This window comes from Clinocottus analis, unplaced genomic scaffold (assembly GCF_023055335.1).
Source record: "Clinocottus analis isolate CAN_PGR_092001 unplaced genomic scaffold, fCliAna1.0.p SCAF_43, whole genome shotgun sequence".
Taxonomy (NCBI): Eukaryota; Metazoa; Chordata; class Actinopteri; order Perciformes; family Cottidae; genus Clinocottus; species Clinocottus analis.
Window position 1 is genome coordinate 505,402 of NW_027176187.1, and position 27,099 is coordinate 532,500.

The 27,099-nt window shown below is 44.1% G+C and overlaps 3 protein-coding genes across 11 annotated transcripts in view; 1 reads left to right on the forward strand and 2 right to left on the reverse strand.

Moving 5' to 3' along the window:
- Nucleotides 1–19,507, reverse strand: part of epb41a (erythrocyte membrane protein band 4.1a) — an 81,848-nt gene extending 62,341 nt beyond the window's left edge. For 7 of the 9 annotated variants that reach the window (XM_068599115.1, XM_068599118.1, XM_068599117.1 and 4 more), the window contains exon 1: nt 7,236–7,347. The gene's annotated coding sequence lies outside the window, so the exon portion shown is untranslated. Of the gene's footprint in view, nt 1–7,235; nt 7,348–19,425 lie in introns of those variants that run through there. The other 2 variants (XM_068599122.1, XM_068599120.1) reach the window with 2 other exon arrangements.
- On the forward strand, nt 10,552–11,433 carry LOC137801728 (uncharacterized). Its single transcript, XM_068599098.1, has one exon. It carries the CDS (start codon nt 10,552–10,554, stop codon nt 11,431–11,433), a length of 882 nt encoding a protein of 293 aa, XP_068455199.1.
- A 4,269-nt stretch (nt 19,508–23,776) lies between the features above and the next one.
- Nucleotides 23,777–27,099, reverse strand: part of ccn2b (cellular communication network factor 2b) — a 10,076-nt gene continuing 6,753 nt past the window's right edge. The window contains exon 5 of the mRNA XM_068599099.1: nt 23,777–24,082. Within this exon, the coding sequence (XP_068455200.1) occupies nt 23,777–24,082 (306 nt within the window). The remainder of the gene's footprint in view (nt 24,083–27,099) is intronic.

Genomic DNA, 27,099 nt, shown 5'->3' on the forward strand with positions numbered 1-27,099 from the left:
GAAGCGGCATGCAGAACGAGTGCCAGAGGAACGACTATTACGGCACGACGGAAGACTGTGGTACATCGGCAAAGGGATACTTATGTGTCAGAGACTTTAGTTGCATATTTAACTTTATAACAACAATTGATAACCCACAACTAACGCTCTTCAACACCACAACACAAGACTTTGTAACACAAACAGTTTGTAACATTAATAAATCGTATTGCATGCTAGTTATAGCTTGCATACAAAAAAAAACAGGAAGTATGGGTATTAAGTAAACGGCCTATGGCTCAAAAGTTAAATTAAAATCTTAAATTATAAATCTTAACTTTTTTCTCCGGTAAACTGACGTAACGTTACTGTGAATAAATAATAAACTAATAAAGATCGCTCGTTAGATCCTCATAACCTCTCCGGAGAACTCTGATCCAGCGAATCATTGAAGAATCCTGCCGAGTTCAGAGGTCTGTCTCACAGAGCTGGATTTCAACTTAGCGAGGTGACTTCTGGATTAACTCTGGGTTAAGCGCTTTGAACTACGTCCTTGTATTTTGTTTTAACTTGAACTAACCAGCTCCACTGGGGTTGCAACTAAATTGAGATTAAACGTTAAAACGAAAAGATAATAAAAAATAAGAACATACATTTGAGACAGTGATTTAACATTAGAAACCCAGTAATTTACGCATTGACGGAGTCGGCAATGTTTTTGCCAGGATTCCTTGCGGCTTCTTGGTGCTGCAGCAGGGTTGCATTTTGCTTTTTGCTTGTATTCTTTCTCCATATTTGTCGTACGTTCTTCAGATCACGGCCTGCTCCTCCGTTGTAAAATACGTTGCTCTCGGCTTCTCCCTGGTGCCGATTGGTCAAACGGAGTAAACTCCGCCCATTTTATGTGCACGAGCACAGATCTAGATGAGACACTCGTGGGTTGACTTAACCAGTTGATAACCGGCTACGTGAGACCAAAAAGCGAGACCGCAGACATCTGGTTAAGTGCAGCTGGATAACTGAGGGAAACCCGGCTATGTTAACCCAGAGTCTTGAGACAGGCCTCGGGTCTCTTTCGGCTGGAGGCACAGGGTGGTGACCGCCGCCCGGCTAATTGCTCCGGACCGTTGCTAACTCTTTAAGTCGGCTGATTCTTGACAAACCGACCACATATTTGAAACTTACACAACAACTTCTCTCCAGAAAACATTTAAAATGACATTTTGCGACTCAACAGCAGTCGTATTCAGAGACTGTCAACTTTCAGTTTTGAGTTCACATCTGCCATTGTTCCCTGTTTGCTGGTGCCAAAATGCATTCTGGGACACAGAAACAGCTGTTTGCCGCCTGGTGGCAATTTTCATTTCACAGCATTCATTTTAGCTGCTTAATTTTACACCTTGACTCAACTTAAGAACCCTGACAGGTAAGTCGCTTCGCTGCGCTCTGTGATGGCCTGTGAAATGCTAAATACAAGTACTGGCGGTATTACCATACGGAATTACGCTTTGGCCGTAAATTATAGCTCAAAACGTGGGAAATCTTGTCTTCTGTCAGAAACTGCGGTCGATACGAGTCTCACAGATTCAGACGTCTTGAAATCCGACTGAATGTGAGAGCGAGTCCGTCTAAACTCTGCATCTAGTTGGTCTGTGTCTATCTGCAGGCTGCAGGCACGTAAAACAGCCGCGCACGTGAACGGCCACGCTAGCGTGTTATTATGGTGGCGTGCACGTGCGCGCGTGTGCAGGTCACTTTGGTTACAGACCTCAGATTAACAGCACTGACGCTCCCGTCACGCTGAGGTTTACCAGATGGTTTTGTAGACACTCTGCAACACAATAACTTCAGTCACCTCATGTGGATCAATAGTTTACAAGTCTCCCAGAAGCAGAGGATCAGTGGTTCGAGTCCCCGGCTTTGCCAACTTTGATCTGGAGAAAACAAAAACATTTTCTTCTTCTTCTGTTGGACTGGACCCTGTGGCGTGCCGGGTCGTGTGTTTGACGCCTCTGATTCAGATGATGCAGTTTTCCTTTCAACTTTTCCAATTATACATTTAAAGGACAGAGATTTTCAACAGTTCAGTTAAAAGACTTTGAACTGTAACTTTCAGCAGGTATTTTGCCTTTTCTATATTTTCAGTAATTATTTGCTATTTATTTATATATTCATCTGTTTTTTCAAATATTTCAGCTATAAGTTTCAGCTCTTTTGCATTCCAACTCATTTTCTGCAGGAAACGCTCTTTCTAGTTATTATTATGGAAAACTTTGGACCATATCTGCAGCGTTGCCAGCACATGCGTCAAAACACATCAAAATGAATCGTGAGGAATGACTTTTCTGAGAGATTCATTCATTTTCTGAGTGTTCATTGGTTTGTTTTTTCACGAAACAAAATCAATAAATCACAGTGAAGCTTTATGCACACGTCATCCGATGCTCAGATCTCACTGTGTTCATCACGTTAGGTGTCGCGAGAAAAGGACGCGGAAGTGGAACGTCTACTGATTTTTTCCAGATTTGAAAGCACAGCTCTGTGCCGTATCATCGTTAAGATATGAATTTACACAAGACGCGAACACCAGAGCCTGCTTCAACGCTGGGGTGGACACGCTGGGGTCCGAAGTGACCTGCCTGGTGAGACACGAAGGCGTTGAGACGTGGAGGTTGCCGCCTGACTCCACCAGAGTACGACATGACATCCTGAAGGTACAACATGTTTCTACTCTGAGCTGATGGGAGGTCAGAGGTTAAAGCTGCTATAGGAGTCATCAAACAGCCCACAGACCATTCTGCACACAGTTATTAGTCTGCACCAAAACACCAAGCCCATGATCTGCTGACAATATTTGATGTAGGCCACAAGTTTTAAGATTTCAAATGGATTCTTAGGAAAAGAACTAAGGTTTGGTTGAAAGATTAAAACTCAAATGCATTTGTTAAAAGTGAAAACATACTTCAACATATCTGTATATCTGGCTGCACGGTGCCTGTGTTATAGTGCTGAAAGTGAGCTTAAGGATTGAAAGCGGCTTTAAAATTAATCGGGCCCTGTGTGGGATTAAAGGCTGCTCTGAGCTGATGTCTGGATGTCTGTCAGTCATCAGTGGATGCACACAGGACCCTTCTGCTGGCACCAGCTCTGGAAACATCCCAGCTACTGGAAGGTGGCCTAACACACATGAAATCAGAGGTGGGGAATGAAAGACGCAAGTGAAACGCACAAAAACAGCTGAGCAACAGCAGAGCATCTGTGTCAGGAGGTCATTACAGTGGAACACAAACACACAGGAGAACTACACACAAGTCACCAGTAATACAACACGGCTCATACATGTGTAGCGTCGTGTACTTTCCAGTCTTATTAGTCCCCAAAATATGCTTTCTGAATGCATCTTGCTGTCAACATGAAATGTGACCTGTGCGTGTTTACATGTTGAAGAATTATGGCACTTCACTTCCATCCATCCGTTATCTTCAACGGTTTATCCTGTTCAGGGGTCTGGAGCCAATTCCAGCTGACATGAAGGGACCCTAACCCTGTAAAGACAACCACACCTTATAGTTATCAGTTAACCCAAGCAAAGTCTGAGGTCTTTGAACTGTGAAAGGAAGCCAGAGAAGCTGGAGAGAACTCCCGCAGGCACACGGAGAGAACATGCTAAGTCCAACAGCCCTTCCAGCCCGGGACTGGACCTGCTGGACCGTCCAGTCCACCACTGTGCAGCCAGCACTTCACTTTCATAGTTTAAATGGTCACATCAGTAAACAACATGGTGAAACACAAAGTACCTGCTAAGGAATATTGTTAGTTCTGCAGGTGATCAGTCATAAATTAAAGTCCTGGACCAATCAAAATCTCACAGGGACGGAGAGCCTCGAGTGGCAAAAAAAAAAAACGTTTTTATTTTAATTTTATTTTTTCCAGTGAAAAATCTTTCGAAGGTAACTCCTCTTGTCTTGGAGTTTGAGGTGATATTGGGCTACTGAAATAAAAATAAATGTTTGAATATTTCCTTAACTAAAATGTGCATCACATCCTGTCATGTCGCTGGAAGGTCTCTTCCGCTGCAGGTGGCTACTCGTGATCCACACAGCTCCGCCCTCGCTACACTATCAACAGAGACATAAAAAAAAGTCACGGGGAAAAGTAGAGCCTTTAACTCTGCGTGGATGTATTCATTTCCTTTCACTGCCACCGATGCTGCTGACCGGTCTGCTGATATGTGGCGAGAAGTTAGCAAACAACAAAACATTGAATGTTGAAAGACTTCCAGAACAAACACACAGCATCTGCTGAAGCAGCATTCAAAGGTTGATAGGAATAGCCAATGGAATGAATAAAGCTCATTGTTACAGCCCGAATACAATGATAAAAAAAAGACCTCTGGATGAAAGTCCATGTTGGATGTTTGTTTTTTGGACATATCCCACTAGAGGATGTTTGTCCAATGATTGCAGCGAGTTGCTCATCTTACCACACAACAGCACAACTTTAAGGAACAGCATTGTCCTCATCAGATACAGCGGGAAAAACAAGTGACTTTGTTTTGCAAGTGACTTCGTTTTTCATATTTCAATTTTGACTTAATAGTTGCCAGCTGAGCAATCTGGCTGAACTAGTTTACATGTGTCTACAGGGTGGAACCAGTTAACCTTAGCGTTGTGAGTAATCCAGGTTTAGCTAGCTAACGTTCACACACTGATGGAGGAGCTACATGAAGGTACCACCTGTCCATCAGGACTAACATTCACACTGATGGAGGAGCTACATGAAGGTACCACCTGCCCATCAGGACTAACATTCACACTGATGGAGGAGCTACATGAAGGCACCACCTGTCCATCAGGACTAACATTCACACTGATGGAGGAGCTACATGAAGGTACCACCTGTCCATCAGGACTAACATTCACACTGATGGAGGAGCTACATGAAGGCACCACCTGTCCATCAGGACTAACATTCACACTGATGGAGGAGCTACATGAAGGCACCACCTGTCCATCAGGACTAACATTCACACTGATGGAGGAGCTACATGAAGGCACCACCTGTCCATCAGGACTAACATTCACACTGATGGAGGAGCTACATGAAGGCACCACCTGTCCATCAGGACTAACTCTAGCACTTGCCTCTCGCACTTGAAAAATCTATAAAACATTGCATTGGGATAAAACAACATTAGAAAATGAAGTAATACAATATAAGGTGGACACTGTATTTAACAAATATCTATATTAACCTGTAACAACCATGTGTGTGTGTGTGTGTGTGTGTGTGTGTGTGTGTGTGTGTGTGTGTGTGTGTGTGTGTGTGTGTGTTAAAATATATTTTTTTAAAAGACACACATCACATGTGCTCGCGGAGGTGAGGATTATTACTATTTTGCACCAGAACACAGTAAACACAGGTCAGGACAGTATATTCTTCCAAGAGGTGTTTTTACCTGGATGACTGGACTGTCCTGTACTAAAACACACCAGTGCTTTTAATCGTGATATTTCATAACTCTTTCATGAAAATCTAAATGTTGATGCACACAGGAGATGCTGCAGTCACCACTAGATGCTGCTAAACCTTTACAATTACATTTTTAAAATAAAATGGCAATTAGAAGCTGTTTTATACATTGTTTATACATAGCTATATGAATTATGTTCATGAATGTTAAAGGAGACAAGAGCTGTGTTTTCTGCCAGTTAGTTGAAATACTAATGAAAAAAATACTAGTTTGTGAAAAAGACGGCTAATTTAAATAAATAAGTGTCACTGCAGGTCCAGACTCATGCTGTTGACCTTAGTGCAGCACGTGGAATGGGTCAGATATGGGTCAGATATGGGTCAGATATGGGTCAGATATGGGTCAGATATGGGTCAGATATGGGTCAGATATGGCCAAAACCAAATCTGTACCCAACTAAATAGAATAGAAACGTAAAATGTAAAACAATAAAACAATGTTCTACTAATACAATGCATTCATATTGTATATAGCATAGTGCAAAGTGATATAGTAGAGATGCTTGTCACATGCATCATATGCCCCCATATATATATATATATATATATATATATATATATATATATATATATATATATATATATATATATATATATATATATATATATATATATATATATATATGTGTGTGTGTGTGTGTGTGTGTGTGTGTGTGTGTGTGTGTGTGTGTGGCAGCAGCAGACAAATATTGTTTTACTGCTTTTCCTCATTACTGGTATATTTCACTAATCCTCTATTATTGAGACCTGTAACTTGCATGACCTGCAATGACTCCAGTAAGTGTAACTCTATAACTGCACATCTCCAGCCGGTCTGTGGAGTACCGAGGAGGACCAGCAGCATCCAGCAGCAGCGTGCAGTGTGGAGAGGAGGGGCCAGCCAATCAGAACTGTTGTCCCGCCCTCAGGACCCTCTCGACTCATTGGAAAGATTGGGCCCAGGATCTTCTCCGAGAACCCCGCTGGTCGCACACAGCAACAGCCTCCATGGCGGCTGTCAGCTGAACAACACGCAGACTCACAGCAGCCGCCGCGTGTTCATGAGGACGAATACCCCGACCCAGTGACCCCGCCAGCTGCAATGTGTCAACACATGAACGCTAAAGGGAAAATATGAGAAGTAAGACACGAGCATCCCATCTGCTCATGTCGGCGCGGCATCAACATCTGCTCTGACGTGGAGATGCTTCATTCTAGCCCTGTGACGTGGAGATGCTTCATTCTAGCCCTGTGACGTGGAGATGCTTCATTCTAGCCCTGTGACGTGGAGATGCTTCATTCTAGCCCTGTGACGTGGAGATGCTTCATTCTAGCCCTGTGACGTGGAGATGCTTCATTCTAGCCCTGTGACGTGGAGATGCTTCATTCTAGCCCTGTGACGTGGAGATGCTTCATTCTAGCCCTGTGACGTGGAGATGCTTCATTCTAGCCCTGTGACGTGGAGATGCTTCATTCTAGCCCTGTGACGTGGAGATGCTTCATTCTAGCCCTGTGACGTGGAGATGCTTCATTCTAGCCCTGTGACGTGGAGATGCTTCATTCTAGCCCTGTGGCTAAGAGCAGTGCGCTGAGAGCGGGACAACACGCACACGCGTCGGTAGTGCACCTGTCTGCAAATGGCGCTGAATGTGAAAAACATGTCAACACATTGTGCGTGTGAGCTGCTGCTGCTGGTGATGAGGAGGAGCAGGAGGAGAAGGAGGATGAGGATGTGAGTGACTTACCGCTCCGTTCAGATCAGCCTGCAGAAGAGAAGATGCTCCGCGGTCAGTGCTCCTCGAGCCTCAGAGAAACAAAGCGGGAGTTGATCAGCGTGATCAAGAAGCTGTAACAATGTGTTAGGTACCAAGAGACCACGGCGCGCGAGCTCTGTGCCCTCAGTGCTGTCTGACAGGCTGCTACAGCCGGACAACTGACGTGGGCACCAGGAGCAGTAACAGATGGGCAGAACCTTCATTCAGGTGTTATTGTCCTTGGTAAGACGCAGCTCAACCCCACTTCAAGTTGTGTAGATCATTTAACGATGGAACCTGCAGTTTAACATCTCAATAAGGTAGCAGTGTGTTTTTCAAGTGTTTTGACAAACACAAAGGAAATTGTGTTGAGTGTATAGCCGTATACATAAGGGCTTACAACATGCTGGTGAAGTATATGATGGCCATTCTGCTCACTATTTGTTCTTAGTCATATTTCACATAAAAACATTTTCCATTACATGATCACTAAAACAGAAAGACGGCTCTAGTCAATTAAAAGACCCGCGTGCATTATGTCACTCAAATATGCAATGAAGTCCAGCCGAGCGAGCAGTAGAGTGTGTGAGCCCACACAACTTCTGTCACGATCAATTCATATTGATGAAAAGCTACTCCAGCAACATGTCTACACTGAAAAGGTTTCTCATGTTCAGACGTCAATGCCTACAAGGCTTTAGTGTCTCCACCTGAGTGCCTGCATGCATACTCTATAAACCCAACAACCCGACAGCTCTAAAGGGAACCCAACAGACATGATGAGACACGCAGCCTGTAAGACAGCGTGTTGGGCATTCACTGCCTGATGCTTCCCCTCCTTTGCAGAGGAAGGTGGAGCTTTGTATGTAATGAGGCAAGTGTATTTGTGGAAGCAGCCAATGGGAGCAGTGCAGGGATGAGCCTGCTCCAATCACAGCGCAGAGCTGCTGATCACAGCAGAGCTCCACCATCAGTAACCACGGTTCCCTATAAGCATCCATCTTCACTCAGCATCAGTGAGAGAGGCTGGCGTCATTCAAATGGCTTCATCACAATCATTAGCAGGCCAACATTGTGAATGCATGCAGAACAAGGTTCTGTGATCAGAACCTCTATGCGGATCAAGAAAGCCATTTTGACGGAAGAGAAGAGAAACAGCATCCTGGCCTAGCTTAGCATAAATACTGGAAGCAGTGGGAGACCGTACACCTCCGAACACCTCTTAGCTCTTAGTATCCCCTCGTACCTCATGTGTCCCGACGGAACATATCCGCTTGTAGTTGAGGAGCAGCAGGGTGCTGGCTAACAACTGCAGAGACAGACAGAGCAGCAGCGAGGCTTATGTTGCCTGTGAATGGACAATGCACCAGAGAATAGGCCAATGAATGCACTGCTGCTTTAATAGGTACCGCTCACATTACTCTATAACAACTTAACTCTGACTATAGTTTGCCACAGAAAACTCTTGTTTCTGATTGATTGGCAGGTGTTTATTTTGAGTAGCAGACAGCTCGATCAGACACTCTGACATGGAGCTGCAGCTCCTCATCATTTGCTTGTATTGGATCTTAATGAACAACCATGCACATTGCTAACCGTTCTTCTTCTCCAGAGTGCTTCCTCTCCTCACAGCTTTGCATGGATCATAGTTTTATCTGGACCCTGGTCCTGCTGTTATCATTATTAATATTACATTGCTATGAGTAGTGTCAATACAATTACTGCTTTTATTATCATTATTATTCATCTAGTAAATGCACAGTTGCTGTTATTTTTGGTAAATGTAACTTTTTCATAATGCCTACTACTCATTTATGAATCATTTGTATTGTAACTCTGTCACGTTGCTCATTGTGGTCACATGACATCTGTTGCTTCTGTCCGTCCTGCAGAGCATCCTCCTCTCTTGCTCTATGAAGGACTCTCCCTTTTTTCTCCCAGTTAGGTTTTTTTAGTGGGAGTTGTTCCTGATGCGATGTGAGGTCTCAGGACAGAGGATGTCTATGTGGACAGATTGAAAAGCCTTCTGAGAAAACTAAGTGATTTGGGAATATACTAAATTAATTTTATTTATTTTAATCCAAAGGGTAAAAAAATTGCACACATTTGATTTTCAATTCAATTCAGTTTATTTTATATCACCCAAAATCACACCCCAATATTTGTTTTTGGGGGCTTTACAATGTTTACACATGACATCCTGTCCCAGGACCTCAGATCAGGAACAACTCCCCAATTAAAGGTAGTAAGAGCCTCTCACAGGGAAACAGGGAGGAGCTTCATAGAGCAACAGGATCCTCTCCCTGATGGACAGAAGCAGCAGATGTCATGTGACCAGAATGAACAACTAACAGAGTTACAGCTCATGACATGAAGATGAGAGAAACTATTCATACAATGAGAATACGCACTGTACATGATCCAGATAATATATTTTGAATTGTGTTTGATATTCTTGTGAATTATAGCGTCGCAATTATAATATGGAAAAAGAGGACTTTTGAAGCAATTCTAGCTATGTTGATATTAAAGTTATTTAATATAAATATGATGCATTTGTTAAACCTATGTAACTTTTGTTTATGAATTGACATGAATGGCAATTTTAACACACATTACTACCTTGCAGTTACTTATTTAACCTTTATTCCAACACTTTGACATAATAATGACATGCTATACAATTCAAATTCAGTATATGTATATATATATATATATATATATATATATATATATATATATATATATATATATATATATATATATATATATATATATATATTGTTCACCATAAACTAAACAAAAACATTTAATTTTGGAAAACGTGGAAGTCTGTCAAAAAGTTATGAAATCGTTAAAAAACTGTGGTGGCAGTTCTTGAGTAGACGTCCATCAAGAAAAAAACAAAAGAAACAAAACAAGAAGCACGTTCAAATCATTCAAATCAGCAGCACCATGAACACTCGCTCAGCACAAAAGAAACACACACACACACACACACACACACACACACACACACACACACACACACACACACACACACACACACACACACACACAAACATGCACAGCTATCCTTATAATTGCTGTATCTAAGCCACCTTGAGGGCTTTTGTGTGTTGAGTACAGCATCAGTATTGTCACATCTTCTCACTCATTCATACAGACTGGCCTTCCCCCATCTCGACACAAAAGCCCCCCCCCCCCCCCCCTCCTCCCCTTCACGCTCACTAGCTGCCTCCCCTCCCCGAGTGTAAAGAGCAGGTGCTGAGCCAGACCTTCTGCTGAGGTGAAGAGACAGCTAGAGATGAGCAGAGACAACAGCCCCACCCCTCCACATGCCCCACCCCTCCACATGCCCCACCCCTCCACATGCCCCACCACTCCACATGCCCCACCCCTCCACATGCCCCACCACTCCACATGCCCCACCACTCCACATGCCCCACCCCTCCACATGCCCCACCCCTCCACATGCCCCACCACTCCACATGCCCCACCACTCCACATGCCCCACCACTCCACATGCCCCACCCCTCCACATGCCCCACCACTCCACATGCCCCACCCCTCCAAAGGCCCCACCCCTCCACATGCCCCACCACTCCACATGCCCCACCACTCCACATGCCCCACCCCTCCACATGCCCCACCCCTCCAAAGGGCCCACCCCTCCACATGCCCCACCACTCCACATGCCCCACCCCTCCACATGCCCCACCACTCCACATGCCCCACCCCTCCACATGCCCCACCACTCCACATGCCCCACCCCTCCAAAGGCCCCAGACCTCCACATGCCCCACCCCTCCACATGCCCCACCCCTCCACATGCCCCACCACTCCACATGCCCCACCACTCCACATGCCCCACCCCTCCACATGCCCCACCACTCCAAAGGCCCCAGACCTCCACAGGCCCCAGACCTCCACAGGCCCCACCCCTCCACAGGCCCCAGACCTCCACAAGCCCCACCACTCCAAAGGCCTCAGACTTCCACATGCCCCACCCCTCCACATGCCCCACCCCTCCAAAGGCCCCACCACTCCAAAGGCCCCAGACCTCCACAGGCCCCACCCCTCCACAAGCCCCACCCCGTCACATGCCCCACAACTCCACATGCCCCACCCCTCCACAGGCCCCACCCTTCATTTAGCCTTAATACTGTGCGTCCTTGCTTCTCGTTAATCGTAGAGGTATTAGATATATTGGAATCTTATGAAACACACCTCCTAAACAAATGAAATGCATAAGCTGTTTATGAATAATAATAACATCAGCAGCTGGTCAGGAGTCGGGGCAGAACAGGACTTCAGTGTCCCTTTACACCACCATGACATAATGGATCCATACCCGTCCAGCTCTGTTGGTCTCTGCAGCATCTTTTACTCATGTGTGATTCCTCTGCTGTGCTGCAGGTGAGACATCACACCCACAGTGGGATGTAAATCACATTTCCCCGTGTGGGAACCAAGAAGCTTCTGCTCTGCCTCCCTCTTCCATTGACATCGCTTTGTGTCCTGCATGTGCTCTTTAATTACCTCCCTCCACTTCCACTCAATTACCTCTGTGCCAGTCCAACAATAGCCAGCCGCCTGCTCTCCCTTTTCCCCCCTGGCACCTCCAGTCAGCATAAGTCCTGCTCCTCATCATCATCATCGGGTCACAGCAACTCCCTTCTTTGACACTAGTGTCTGGACTCCAGGGGGATTCTGCCTATTACATACCAGCAGCACTACCCCTTGCTTATCCAAATTTCAAAAAGACTTTGCACTATTCAAATATATGCAATTGTAATCAATTATTGTTAAACTTTAAAACAAGTCTTTCCTGATTAAACTAATGCTCGGGCTTCATTTTTATCAACACACACAAAAAAAGACTCCAACAAAAATACATACAGTGAATTATTTTTTTTGCCATTGCAGGATTTTACAAAACAGTAAAATTACAGTACTCATTCCAATATGTTTCTGTAAACTCCCTGAAATAAATTCAAGCGACATTGAGTACTTTGAAAAATAGAAATAGAAAATATGTATATAAAATATACATATATCTATAGTCCACATATATGGGTGTATATATTTATATATATATATATATATATATATATATATATATATATATATATATATATATATATATATGTATCTATATATATATATATATATATATATATATATATATATATATATACACACATATACACATACACACACATACACATACATACACATATGCATACATACACACATGCATATATATATATATATATATATATATATATATATATATATATATATATATACATATATATATACATACATACATATACATACATACACACATATACACATACATACAAACACATACACAGACAAATGAAATATGTATATATCAGATATGAAATAAGATGTAACAGAAATTAATTTAAATTCAGTGCAATCAGGAGATTAAATTAAATGTGAACGTAAATTAAGTAAAATGTAAACAGAGAGTGCAAAGTGCAAATACGTCAATATGTATACGATAATACTCGGCACTGACGGCCTAGCTTGAAAATGCACAGCCCGCCACTGTGCTATAGCATAGCATTGGTGCTGCAGGTAAAGGTTTTGAGGATACCACACTCACACCCACTGAGGGTGGGCAGCCTGGTTGAAGACACAGCGGTCGTGGTGGGCCTGATCTTTGGTAATGGAGAGAAGACTTATGTAGAACTAGTGCCAGGACGACAATCTCTCTGAATGACCGCAAGAAGCTGGTCGTGGACTTTGGGAATGAGCAGGAGAGGAACTACCATCCTGTCAAGATCAATGTGGACGGCCTCTGATACCTCAGTGTTGGCAAGTCAGCATCTCTATCACCACGGTGTCCTGACAGGCAGCATCACTGCCTGTTTGGAAAAAGAACCAAGAGTAGAGAGGTGCAGCAAACCTCTAACTGCTTGCTGGGTGCCAATGAGCAACTCTAGCCCCCTACCATCTCTCCACCTAAAGGGGCGGGCCAGAGGACGTCCACCAACCAGACCACCGACTGGCGACGTGGAGCTGGTGTCGGCTGGCCCCCCGGCTGTGGCGCCAACAGGACACGGTAAGCAGGAGGCGGCTGCGGCGCCGCCAGGGTACGGGGCGCTGGGGTCGGCCAGAGCAGGGCGGCGGCCGGCCCAGGCGTTGGCCCCGTGTGTGTTCGGAGGCGGCAGAGGGTACCAGCAGCAACGGGCTTCTTGGTGTTTCTAGGCACATACACAAAGCTTAATACTGGGAGGAATATATTTTGGATAATGAAAATCACCTCTGTCCCAGCAAATAGTAATTTTGCAAAACTAAAACCATATGACAACAAATGCAATTCTTTCTTTTTTATTTTTGAGAACAAGGAAAATGTGTTAAGTATCCACATCGAGACTACAAGACAGTGAGTTAATGACGACGCGCTCGCTCCTCAGCGGGCTGATTTGTCCAGTCTCCATCATGACTGTGGGTGATTACATTTGCCTGAAGGCTGCATGTGAGGAAATGCACGGCTCTCCTCTCTCCATGCCAATATTGGATCAGCATCCAGACATTTGATGATGATAATCCATGCAGTCAGGGACCACCTGTTCATCCTTCCTCCTGCTCTGCTCTCTGCTGCTCTCTGCTGGACAAACTAACAGGACCAAAGGTCTCTACACAAGTCACCACACTGCATATAAACAAAAAGGCGTAAAGAACGTAACTGAAGCCCCTTTTCAACACCAGTAACTTTCCAGGAACTAGGAACTAAGGGACTAGGGTTTCGACTGCAGGGATCCAGGTCACAATGAAGTTCCGGGGCCATTTTACCCGGTGTTCATTGAGTCTACACCGCCATCATTGAGTCCATCCTCTGCTCCTCCATCACCGTCTGGCACGTTGCAGCCACTGCCAAGGACAAGGCCGGGCTGCAGCGCATCATCCGCTGTGCTGAGAGGTGATTGGCTGCAATCTGCCGTCCCTCCAGGTCTTGTTTGCTTCAAGGACCTTGAAGCGGGCAGGGAAGATTGCAGCCGACCCCTCTCACCCCGGACATAAACCTTTTGAGTCCCTTCCCTCTGGCAGGAGGCTGAGGTCCATCAGGACCAGGACCTCCCGCCACACAAACAGTTTCTACCCAGCAGCAGTCGGGCTCATCAACAGAACCAGGTCCGCTGACTGACTCTGTCTCCCCCAGGACCTTCCCTTGTCCCCCTTGTCCCCCTTGTCCCCCTTCTCTCTCCTGCACATCCGTCCACACATTCATAGTCACTCGTTACTTCACCCATCACCTGTCACTTTCAACAACCATAACCTCATTCCGTGCACTTTACTTCACCTTTACTGTTATTATTGTTATTATTATTGATCGCTACCTTTATTTCTCTTTTTTTTAATTGCATTGCTAATTATTTACTGCATATTTACTGCACCTTACTTATTACTTGTTTATCCAAATTTTATCTTATATTTTCTCTTGTATAGTTAAATGTTCTCTGTTGTTGTTGTTGTTGTTGTTGTTGTTGTTGTTGTTGTTGTCATTGTTGCTGTGATGCACCTTCCGCTAGGACAAATTCCTCGTTTGTACCTACTCACGTGGCAATAAAAAAGTTTCTGATTCTGTTGGTCGGTTGTAGAACTTTTTTTAAGTTCAGGAACGCTTCGGGTGTTGTTTGCAGACCTCTGGTCAAACACACACGTTGCTTCAACTTGTGCACGGCTTCATTCAAAAAACAAGAAAGTAGTCTTTCAATTTAGGATAATCTTTGTTCGATAACATTAAAAGGATAGAACTCTGAGGTCATAGAACCCTGAGGCCATAGAACTCTGAGGTCATAGAACCCTGAGGTCATAGAACTCTGAGGTCATAGAACTCTGAGGTCATAGAACCCTGAGGTCATAGAACTCTGAGGTCATAGAACTCTGAGGTCATAGAACCCTGAGGTCATAGAACGCTGAGGTCATAGAACTCTGAGGTCATAGAACTCTGAGGTCATAGAACCCTGAGGTCATAGAACCCTGAGGTCATAGAACTCTGAGGTCATAGAACCCTGAGGTCATAGAACTCTGAGGTCATAGAACTCTGAGGTCATAGAACCCTGAGGTCATAGAACTCTGAGGTCATAGAATTCTGAGGTCATAGAACCCTGAGGTCAGAGCATAAACCTATAACAAGTGTTAAAGTGTTTATAACCAGATAAAAACCCTCACTGCACAACACTTGATGCCCGAATAAACTGAATTTAAAGCTGCAGGACAATTCAGGTAAATTCATTTTTCTAAAATTAAGGACTTTTTTTAAGTCACATTTTAACATTTTTGCACGGGATGCATAAACGTGTGAAAGTGACACATGTGAAAGAGCTTTACAATTCTAGATGGAAACACGACTCTGCTGCTCAGAAGACGCTCCAGCTGACTCCTGCTCAGCCCAAAGTACAACTGAAAGCTCTCGTCATCCAGACACAGCTCGTGGATAGTTATTCGCCGTACTCTCTTTAAAAAAAAAAACGCCCGGTTTTTGTCAAGGAGTTTTTTAAGCGGCTGCGCTTTAAAAAGTCTGATCCTGTGTGGTCGGCCCCTCAGTCCCCTCACCTCAGGATCTACCTCCTCATTAATGGTAGCGTTAGCTAATAACTTTCCACCTGAGCATTAGCTAGCGGGCTAACGTCGCGTTCTCTCCTGCTGTGTTCAATGACTCAATTCATTAAGCTGGAGCTAACGTTAGCTAAGTCTATGTCAACAGAGCTCCTGGGTAACTTAACTTAGATATGCCCCATGAAATATTATATTACCACGCACTCGGGCTCCCTTCTGGCACGCACATCTGTTCGCAGTTCACTGAGCCCCCCCCCCTCCCCCCCCCCCCCCCTCCTCCGCGCCCCCTTAAAAAAAACTCATCGAATCTACACGATTCACGTAGGTCACCTATTTTGGTGTCAAAACGCCAAATTTTGCCGAAAGGTGAGGGATTTTCATGCCTGATTTTAAGGATGGAAAAATGTTTATCAAAATTTGTATACGCTTGAGTTGCTTTTCGCTGCACCAGCTTCATCTGAGCCTTGTGAAAGGTGTTTTCGAAAGCACGCAAAATCGTCTAAATAAGAAAGAAACCATCTGAAGCCCACCTCCTGAGGAAATGTTGCTATTTTTAAAATAAAAATGAACAGGAGCGTGTGGGTGTGGCAAGCAGCTGAGAGTAAATGAGCTCATGAGGTGGGTGTGGCAAGCAGCTGAGAGTGAATGAGCTCATGAGGTGGGTGTGGCCAGCAGGTGAATGTGAATGAGCTGATGAGGTGGGTGTGGCCAGCAGGTGAGTGCGATGGTGAGTTTGAGTGGCAGGACAGAAAGGAAGCTGATCTGTGACAGAGGGTGGCAGCATTGCTCTACTCTATAAAGAAATTAAAGGCTTGTCCAACCAACGAGCTCTCTGATGCAGTTCATCTGATCAAGGAGAAGCCGTAATGCGGCTAGAAGTTTCCATGAGTTTCCAGCGTGTTTTCAGTGACATGAGAGTCAACCATATATTGCTGAATGTGATGTAAACATGTGTGTCCTTCCTCCAGCATATGAGGCTTAGCAGAAGTTCAGTCAAGACCGTATGATACTTAATGCTCTCATTCAGTTACTTTCTCTGCCTCTCTTGCTTCTTCTCATTCAGCTGATAACAGGCTGATAACTTTAAAGTTAAACCAATTACATTTGGCCAATCATGTCAATGCTGTCAAACCTCTGACAGCAGGCTCTTTCTGCCTCTGAGCCCACTCAGGTATGCTCATGATGCTCATGATCAGGTATGCTCATGATCCTGCCAGAAGATCACCAATGTAAGGGACCTATAAAAGCCAACTCATATAAGCTATTACTTATGGATGATATCAATACATGACTAATACTAGTTTAGTTTAAACCTGACTTCAAACATCAAACTTTCTCCCATCACAACTCCATATCTGGAGTTGTTATAGCCATTATTTCTGGTCCTCATCTGGTCTCTTAGACGCCTGTCAGGCTCATCATTTTAATTTTCAATTTATTTCAGAGTTAATTTTGAAATCCTTTTCCTTATCTGCTGCAGTGATCTAGAACAGGCCTCCATGGTGGTATTGCTCCTCAGAAACCAACACTTACACAGTGTGATACAATCCAACACAATAGCCCTGCTACCTTTACAAAGAGACATCCACCAGAAACAATGAAACCATGCAGCTGCCAGAGCTGAATCAACATGGCAAAAACAGTGTTGTTATTACAAGGTTAGTATTTGTGTCATTATGTTGCTCCACACAATGCTGACATGTTGCCTTTAGGAGAGTGCAGTAACTGCATGCAGAGGTCAGTCATGTTGAGTGTAGAATATTGTCATGCGTTGTCCTGCTCCTTAGGTTATGTTTACTTTCATTCCGTTATTTTGGAATATACTTGTTTTCTTAGACTTTTGGGTCTGAGAGAGGGTTGTTCCCTCAGATGCAATGGTACTGACCATCGTATCCGGAGCAGAAGTTCAGAAGACGTCAGCAGTCATGGGTCCAGTAGTGTGAAAAGTTAGACAAGACACAAAACCAAAGGTTAGCACAGAATCAGCATTACACACAAATACTATTTCTACTGAGTTATTGTTTATCCTCACGGTTGTTTTTCTAACAATCTTCCCTCGACTCCCTGAGAGGGAACTTTTTTTGGATGTACATCCACATCCTCTTTATTTTCCCCAGCCATCAAGGCAGCGAGACTTGCTCTGCCGGGGTGTTAGGTATCCCTAAATTTGCATTGCATTGTTGTTATTTTGAAGATGAAGCATTTCTGGACATATCAGAGCTTTTTTCATTGTTTTTTAACTCGAGGGTGTTGGTAGGTTCTAGCAACACGTTCTCACACCAACACTTCATGCCAGAGCTTGCTCTGTGCTCTTAAGCTTTTAAATAAGTCCCGTAGTGACATTTTTTATATGGCTTTTCAACAACAAAAAAACTGTTTTGTTTAAAGCTGATAATATTGTGAACACAACATTAGCTGCTCTTCCACCACAACTCCATATGTTGAGTTGTTGCATCCGTTATTTCTGGTCCTCATCCTCAGGGTGACGCCTGATGGGTGGATCCGCCTCTCGTCTGCACACACTGTGTAGACTCTCACTCTTTTACCACGTCAGTGCGGGGCATCAAATACACACTAAACGAACCTCCAGGTCCTAGACGCAGTAAAGCCCAAATTATGTTTTCAATAAATACTAAATCTCTAGGGAACTACTTAACTGGGTTTTGGGTAGAAGTTATACGTGAACACAGTGTATATCTCTGAGGAGAGAACTGTTTCACATAGCTGACAGTAGTCCTGCTGTAAATCCTCTTCATAAAAAATGTCAAATCACTAAGGTTTTAATAGACAAGCTGCTCTCAACCAGGATGGGGAACGCCTGGAGGTCGCCTGACTAAAGGACTGCTACGGGCTTTTAAACAAAATATTAGAGGGCAGAGGAAAAATCGGAGAGCAGACATTTGCGAAGAGCTGATGCTAGAGTGTAGAAAATCTGTGCAAGTATATCTGAGCATATAGTGTGAGCAGAAACAGAACAAATCCAAGAACACGCAACGGCTATTTGAATGCGAAGACAGGCGTCTCTTTCCAACACGAGGACCAAGCCTCAGAGAGGGACCAGCTTATCATTTCCTTTAAAGTCAAGTAACTTGAGCTGAGGAGAGCTCATCATCAGCACAGGGCTTTCATCATCATCACCAACATACATCATATTTCTGCTCAGTCACACGTACACGTGTCAGTGATGTGATATGGAAGCGTGGACACAGATGAGACACAGACCTGCTGTCAGAACTGTGTGTGTCACACAGTGTGAGAGACAATCCTGCTGTCACTCACAGAAGGATGTTGTAGAAAAAATGTACCAAATTACACTGCAATTCCTCATGTTGAGTTGTATCATTCTGTTTAGCAGAACATATGCGTGCTTCATAGGGACAGACTTGTCATAATGTGGTCTTTGCTCAGGCACTTGAACCAGACACATAGCAATTTTGATTTACAATATTTCTACAAAATGCTTCTCCATTAAAAGAATTATTTTCGACAGGTTCTAACTACTGCAGCAGTTGCATATTCTTCATAGTCTAAAAGCAGCAGTTAAACATGACACAGCGGCAGCAGCTTGTAGCCGGTACAGCACCTGAGAGCCGGCGGCCCTGCTCCTCTTCTCCTCTGACTGATGCCTCTGTCCGTCCGCCTCGCTGGTTGGATTCCAGCTCACATCACATCCATGCCGGTCCGCAGCGCCGCGGAGCCGCGGAGGAGGGTAGGAGGGTAGGAGGGTAGGAGGGTAGGAGGGGCCGCGAGGGCTGCAGGAAATGCTGCGTCAAGCTGCCTCCGGTCTACCGGGAACACGAGCCGCCTGCAGGCGGAAGCTGCAGCTGTCTCACGGACAGCAGAGAGGTGTCTGTGGGCTCTGACAACTGCCCTGAGAAGTACACCCATATTAGACTAGGAAACATCACACAACGATATAATACAGTATTACCAGCCTCATTCAATTTGCAATACAATTATGCATCGTTATTATTTTGATCTTTGAATGAAATGATTTAATTCTCATTGAATTGATTGATTATATTGCATTAGCTTGAGACACAGCAGGCCTTCAAGGATCTACAATGTGAAGGTATCTTCATCATTACACCTCAGCCAAGACTTTCAACCAGACAATGTTTATGTCCTAACTTATTGTTAATTATTCTGAAGATGTGTTAGTGACGCTTGTGACAAGTTTTCTGTACTTGTGTACATTGTTTAAGTTTGACATAGTTTACTGAACTTAAACATGATGCTTTTCCTAAACTAGTGTTTTAGGTTGAATTCTCCACGTTAACCTTGTTTCTGCCACCACAGAGGAGCATCATGCACGAGCTGGGCTCTCCAGGACGTTACAGAGGGATGCAAAGGGTCCTGACCCAGCCTCGGTGACCTGTAGGGATGTCAACAAGTTGGGATATGCTGCATTACATTCAGGACTCTATTATTGTTCGCAGCACGCAAGACCATTGGTCTACTAACCACGTTCTTTCTGAGTCTCTCATTTCCGGTTTCATAGCATAATACCTCTGTTTTTAAAAGCCACAGCAGAAACAGGAACAATGGATCCCGTTGAAGAACGTTTGGCTGAAGAGGTCCACAAATATGAGCATTTATAAAACCCGTCTGACGGAGTATCAGGACACGCAGATAGCGGTAATGGAGGGAGATATCAATGAACGTTGGTGTGCAGGTCGACTTTAAACGGTCGTTGCTCCACCTGCTGTTCTGGCGTATGGAAAAGGCGGGAACTATAAACCAAAACGAGTCCATCAATCCGACTGCGTGGCCAGCCGCAGTTGTAGTTGCAAGAGTATATTTTGCCCTTGAGAGCACACACACCGCAGGAGGGGCGGGGTTCTCCCAGAATACACCACGGCCCAACAATAACACTGGTTTGTGTCGTAGGATCCGAGCTACGCTACAATTAGCTGCCTATGTGCTGCGGGCTTGAAGGTCTGTGTGACCATCGGACCTATTTCAACCCTGTCTCCTACAAATGACGTTCCCCCACAACTAAAATGCATCTTCAATTCCACCGCTCGTCTGACTGGAGGACGAACCTGCTCACCTCTGTCATCTGTGTAATGTACTGTACATTCAGCCTCATGGTAAAACATAGGAACAGCTGCTGTAATGGCTTGACAAACTCCTCCGGCTGGCTGCTGAGTGCCACTCAGACACACACACACGCAGACACACACATCCTCAGATGACCTGGCTGCCTTCCAGTCTGAAGCCTCGTGGAGCTGAGGGGAGCCGTACTGCAGCATCCACCCGACCTCACCCGCCAACTCAGAGGATCTAGAGACATTTCATTTAGAAAATCTTAGATTTTTCATTGGTTTGCACTGCAAATCCACAGACATGTTGGAGAAACACTAATAAGAGTTCATATAGTTTTATGAGAAATCACACACCAATTTAAAGTTATCTCTCTCCTAATAACTCCTTTTCTATCGACTGCTGACTGCTGTGTTTCCAGGGTAACTGGAGTAAAGGAGCAGTGTGTCGGATTAAGGTGCGTCTAGTGGGGATGTTGCAGATTACAAGTAATTGAATACTCTTCCACTAACTTCACAAGAAGTACGGTGGCCCTCAGACAACGTAAAAACATGAAAGAAGACTCAAAAGTCAGTATTGAAAATAGCAGACCAGCTTCCTGTTGAAAAGAAGGCTCATTCTAAGGTAATGAACAAAACAAGCATTCTAGTTTCAGGTGATAATAGACTGATGAAAATGTAGTTATGAATACTATATCAGAAAAGACATTTACAGTTAATTAAATTAACTACAAAACCTACTGTGAACTCTCCTGTGAACCCTTCTGTGTGTGAAACAGCCAGACTGAAGCCTCTCCATCACTGCCTGCAGCTGTTGATTCTCCACTCATGAGGCGCTGCTGTGCTGTTTCATCTCAAATTCACAGCTGCTGTTTTTGGGGCACGTTAACTTGACGAGGACAACTATGCTTTCTATTTTCAGCTACAGGAACCAGACGAACATGCAGTGTATCTATAAAAATAGACTGTTTATTGGGCCAAGAGCAAAAGTGCAAGAGAGAATAACACTTCTCTCTCAGTCAGGTGGTCACAGAGACAAAACAAAACAATATGATACAGTTACAAAAGTATAATATTGTGTTAAACATGTAGCATGAATTATAGTACAAAACTGTACACAGTCTTACAGTATTTACATATTTCCAAATACAAAATGTGTCCATCCTTCTTTTATTTTAAATATACAGTAATAATAGTTACAGCAATTCTTCAGTCCCATTATCCGCTTTTCTTTCCTCCATAGGTTTCCAGACCATGATGTAAAAATGGAAAATATGTGTCAAGTATGATGACTGACTCTGAGCGCGACTGATCAGCAGTCAGCGATCCACCTCCAGCCTCGCAGGAGGCACGTCAGTGTCAGAATAAAAGGCACGATATCATATCCAACTGAAATTAATTCACTTGTCTTTTGAGATTTTGCTTTCATTTCTCATACTTTCCATCAGCATATATTGAGACCTTATTTCAACGCAGCCACCATGTCTTACATGAAGCTACAGATGTTGAACCAAGTAACTGTTTTGAAGTCACAACAAGGTTGTGTCTATGCACTCCAGTGCCAAGACATGAGGAGCAAGTCCAGAGTCATGTGCCAAGTCAAGACAGGCTGGTCCAGTTCAGGAACCCGGACATTCAGGAACGAGAACGTTCCGGTACCCAGACGTTACGGAATGGAACCTGGACATTACGGAACCCAAACTGATATTCTAATTGATTCAAGTCAAAGTCATGTGACTTGAGTCTAGAAGTCTATAAAGTTCAGTGGTGAGCAGGATCGGTGGTTCGATCCTCGGCGCCACTAGCCCATGTCGATGTGTCCTTGAGCAAGACGCTTAACCCTAAAATTGGTTTCTGATACTGATGAGGCACCTTGCATGGTGGCTCCTCCCATTAGTGTGTGAATGGGTGTAAACGGGTGAATGATGTCATGTTAAAGCGCTTTGAGTGGTCGGAAGACTAGAAAAGCGCTATACAAGTACAGGTCCATTTAGCATTTACAGTGCACCTCAAGTTTCCAACTTATACAACATGATCCATCTAATCAGGGCCTTACATTAAGCCAGACACCACTTTATTTTTATACCTATCTAGGCACCAAGTTGAGTTTTCCCCTGGGGCTAAAGGGGTTTATTTAATTTAAAGGATAGTGCTTGTAGATCTTTAAGGATTACTGATGCTTTTTTACTTGTCTTGGTATCAAAACTCAAGATAAAATAAGTTATTGTTAAAACTGTTAAAAAATATGCAATTATGCTTTAAAAGGCCATTATCTCATAAAAATCAAGCTCTTGGCTTTCGTTTAGTTCATAAATATTATTGTATATAACTGCAACTGTCTGCTAATTTAAAACACTGACTCCCTACTGCATGAAATAGAATATTAAGCACCATAGCTGCAATGTAGTGTTCTGTTAGTGAAAAAATATATTTTTTCTCTGCATGTAAATACATTTTTTATCTTAAGAATTTTTAGTTTGTTACAAAATAATCTAAAATTAATTTACTAGCTTTTTTCAGATGTCAACCATACAACATTCTCCATCTGCTGGACGTATGTGACATAAGTGTGAGACATAAGTCACATTATAACAGGGGGTTAAATGTTAGGAAATATGTATATGTCACCACAATATTCAAACCAGAAATATATATCTTAACAGTTATCGTTGTGTGAGCATTGCTTTGACAAGAACGTATGTTCACTGTTCTATTTTACAGAAATACGGGGTGGAGTTGGGGTTAGCTTGGTTAAATAGGGGCTCATTTTAAACATCCCTCTTACAATTGATTTGCTTGTCAGTGGATGTTTTTCAAACCCACATCGACTTAATGACAACTTATTTTTTCAACTGCTTTGAAACAAAGTATGTATGCGTCACCCTCCCATCACATATCGTTATCATAGTCTCCAATCATCCTCCGAGTGTTGGACGCAAGGAAGATGTCATTATCTTGCGGACAGTCATAATGGCAGGAGCAGGTTTTGATGAACATCATCTTTTTTGTGAAGACTTCTCCTTCTGGACAGTGGAACTCCACCTCGGCGGTGATGGTGGTGTGTGGTGTGCAGCAGCGATTGTCTGTGCACACACCACAGAATTTGGGTTTGTACATCCTGGTGCTGGAGCAGCCCGAAAGCTTGAAGTGCATCCCCTGCTGGGCCTTTGGTGTCCGGACACATTTCTTTCCCTTCTGTGAGACAGAGACAATGACCAGTAAATGTCAGTAACATCATTGAGTCATTGGTCATATTATTCATAGCTAAACCTTTTTAGTGTTTCTGTTTTGTATATTAGATTGTGGCTTCACTATTTTTGTAATCATTGACTGACACATATATAGTTGTGGCTGGCTACAGTACAGAAACTGTCCTTCCCAAAGTTATCATTGATCTACTGCTGATGCTGATGTCAATACCTGTAGATTCAAGTGCAATATAGTGTTATATAATTGACTGCTCCAAGACCACAGCAAATAATGGAAGCAAGGGATTAACTAAATACATACCGTTTTATTTGACAAAGACTAAAATTAGTTTAGTGTACGTAGGGGAGTTTTTCCTGATCCAATGTGAGGTCCAGGGACAGGAATGTCTTCTGTGTACAGATTGTAAAGCCCTCCCAGGCAAATTTGTATTTGTGATTTTGGGCTTTACAAAATAAACTGAATTGAATAACCAAAATTTAAATAACAAATGATGCTGGCAGAAAAACATACAACCAGCTGAACAAGTTTAGAACTGTGGCGATGACAGTGGAGCCCCTAAACAATAATCACAAATTCCATTACTCCAAGGTTTGAATCGGCCACCAAACAAGACAGACTACAATGGATCAGCAGGTCTGCAGAGAGAACTGTTGGTTCCAGCCTGCCCTCCATCCTGGACTTGTACACCTCCAGAGTCAGGAAGCGGGCTGGAAAGATCACTGCAGACCCTCACAACCTGCAGGACACAAGCTGTTCCAACTCCTCCCCTCTGGTAGGCGATACAGAGCACTGTAGGTCAAAACAATCATACACAGGGTGCCCACAATCCTCCAGGATGGGGTGGGTCTTATAGACTGGACGCACTGGTCAGCTGCCTCTGATTCTTTGATGGGCTCAAGCGCTAACCAACCAACCAGGAACACTAAGAGACAACACAGCAACACAACACATGCAAGTCTTAGCAGAGGCCCTTGGATCGTTACATTGCCCATGACATCCTAATTGAATAACAGGGTGGGTATAATTGGAACACCTTTCAAGTATTGTTATCTCTAGATCCTTGCCTAGTCTATGCTGAGAGTGTCTCAAGGTTCAGCGCTTGTGTATGCTGCCATTGGGACATTGTTTGGTGGTGGTGAGTTGGAATAGATAGCGGGAAAGACCTAGCAAGCCTACGCAGTTCCTTGGTGGCACGGCATCAGGGGTTGATGAGATCCGCCATGAGATGCGGATGGACATTGTTGGGTTGTCTTGGCCAACATGCCTTTTTGCATGGAGGCCAAGGAGAGTGCACATGGACCTGCAGACCTGGGTTGTGGTTCCAATTTTCAAAATGGGGGACCGGAGAGTGTGCTCAAACTATCGTGGTATCGCACTGCTCAGCCTCCTCGGGAAAGCTCCTGCCACAGTGCTGGAAAGGAAGCTCCAGGGTGTCGGAGAGGAGGCGCCGACCACTTGTGGACTTATTTACTGTCAGGACAGCTTGCATTAATACCACACAGCCAGAACTTGCTGCCCAGCTGCTCTACCACCAGAGACCATATCATCCCAGTCTTTCAAAACCTCCACTGGCTTCCCATACAGAAAATAATCCAGTTCCAGATTCTTCTCATCACTTTCACAACCCCTTCATACATCTGACCTCCTGCATCGACACGCTCCCACCCGCAACCTCACATCTGCAGACGCCAACCTCCTAACCCCCTACTCTGTCACTGTGACAGGCTCGTATCTGGACCCAAGAGCGACACACGTGACTCCGGAGATCTTTGACCTTTTAATGGAATCTCCAGCAACAAGCAGGCGGAGTATAGCTGAGTCAGGATCAAGAAGGCAGGTAAGTTAACCAGGAGTCAGGAACAGGGGGTCAAGCAGAGACAGCAACAGGAAATCAGTCCGTGGATGAGTGCTGGCACTTCTTCACTGCCATCATTTTACTATACGCACTGTTGCTGTTGTTTTTAGTTTAGTCCCTCGCTATAACACGGTTCACCTTTCGTGGACTCGCTGTTTCGCGGATTACGGCTACAGTATGAACGCGCATTGTGTTCGGCGTCCTGATTGGCCAAGGGACTGTATACTTTGTCAATCAATCTCCTCTGTGCAGCGTCTCCTGTACAGTACAGAATACGTTCAGCTAAAAAGACAGCGGAGCGGCACCAGGACAAAGAGGCGCGGTCAGAGGACCTCGTAGATTGATCATTAAAATGAAATTTGTTAAACATGTTTGGGCTTTTTTCTTTAAATACGCAAAAGTTTGAACTTTGAGAGTGTTTAAATGAGAGAGAAATGTGAGAAAATGTTAATGCCGGTCTGAGAAAAGTGTATGGTTAGGGGTTTTATGGCCTTAAAACATGTATAATAATTGTAAAAAATAAAGCTGATTACTTTGCAGATTTCGTCTATTGCGGGTTATTCTTGGAACGCATCCCCCGCAAAACAAGGGGTTGTAACTTTTTCATCATGCCTACTACTTATATGAATCATTCTGGCACCTGTTATGTTGTTCATTGTGTACACATGAAATCTATTGTTCTTCTGTCCATCCTGAGAGGATACTCCTCTTCTGCTCTCCTGAAGGTTTCCTCCCTTTTTCTCCCTGTTAAAAGGTTTTCCTTTCGGGGAGGTTTTCTGATCCAATGTGAGGTCCGGGACAGAGGATGTTTATGTGTACATTTTATAAAGCCCTATGTCCCTGGCATTGAGCCAGAAGGCGGAGCTCTCCATTCACCGGTCAGTCTACGTTCCAACCCTCACCTATGGTCATGAACTCTGGGTCGCGACCGAAAGAACGAGGTCGCGGATACAAGCGGCCAAAATGATATTCCTCCGTAGGGTGGTCGGGTTCAGCCTTAGAGATAGAGTAAGGAGCAGTGTGTCCTCTGTAGGGCTCAGCCTTACAGATAAAAGGTAAGGAGCTTGGAATCAGGAGGGAACTACGAGTTGAGCCGCTGCTCCTTCGTATCGAAAGGAGTCAGCTGAGGTGGTTAAGCATCGAATCA

Bases quoted from the DNA above. Each gene is read 5' to 3' on its own strand.
- LOC137801728 (XM_068599098.1), top strand. From the start codon at position 10,552: ATGAGCAGAGACAACAGCCCCACCCCTCCACATGCCCCACCCCTCCAC.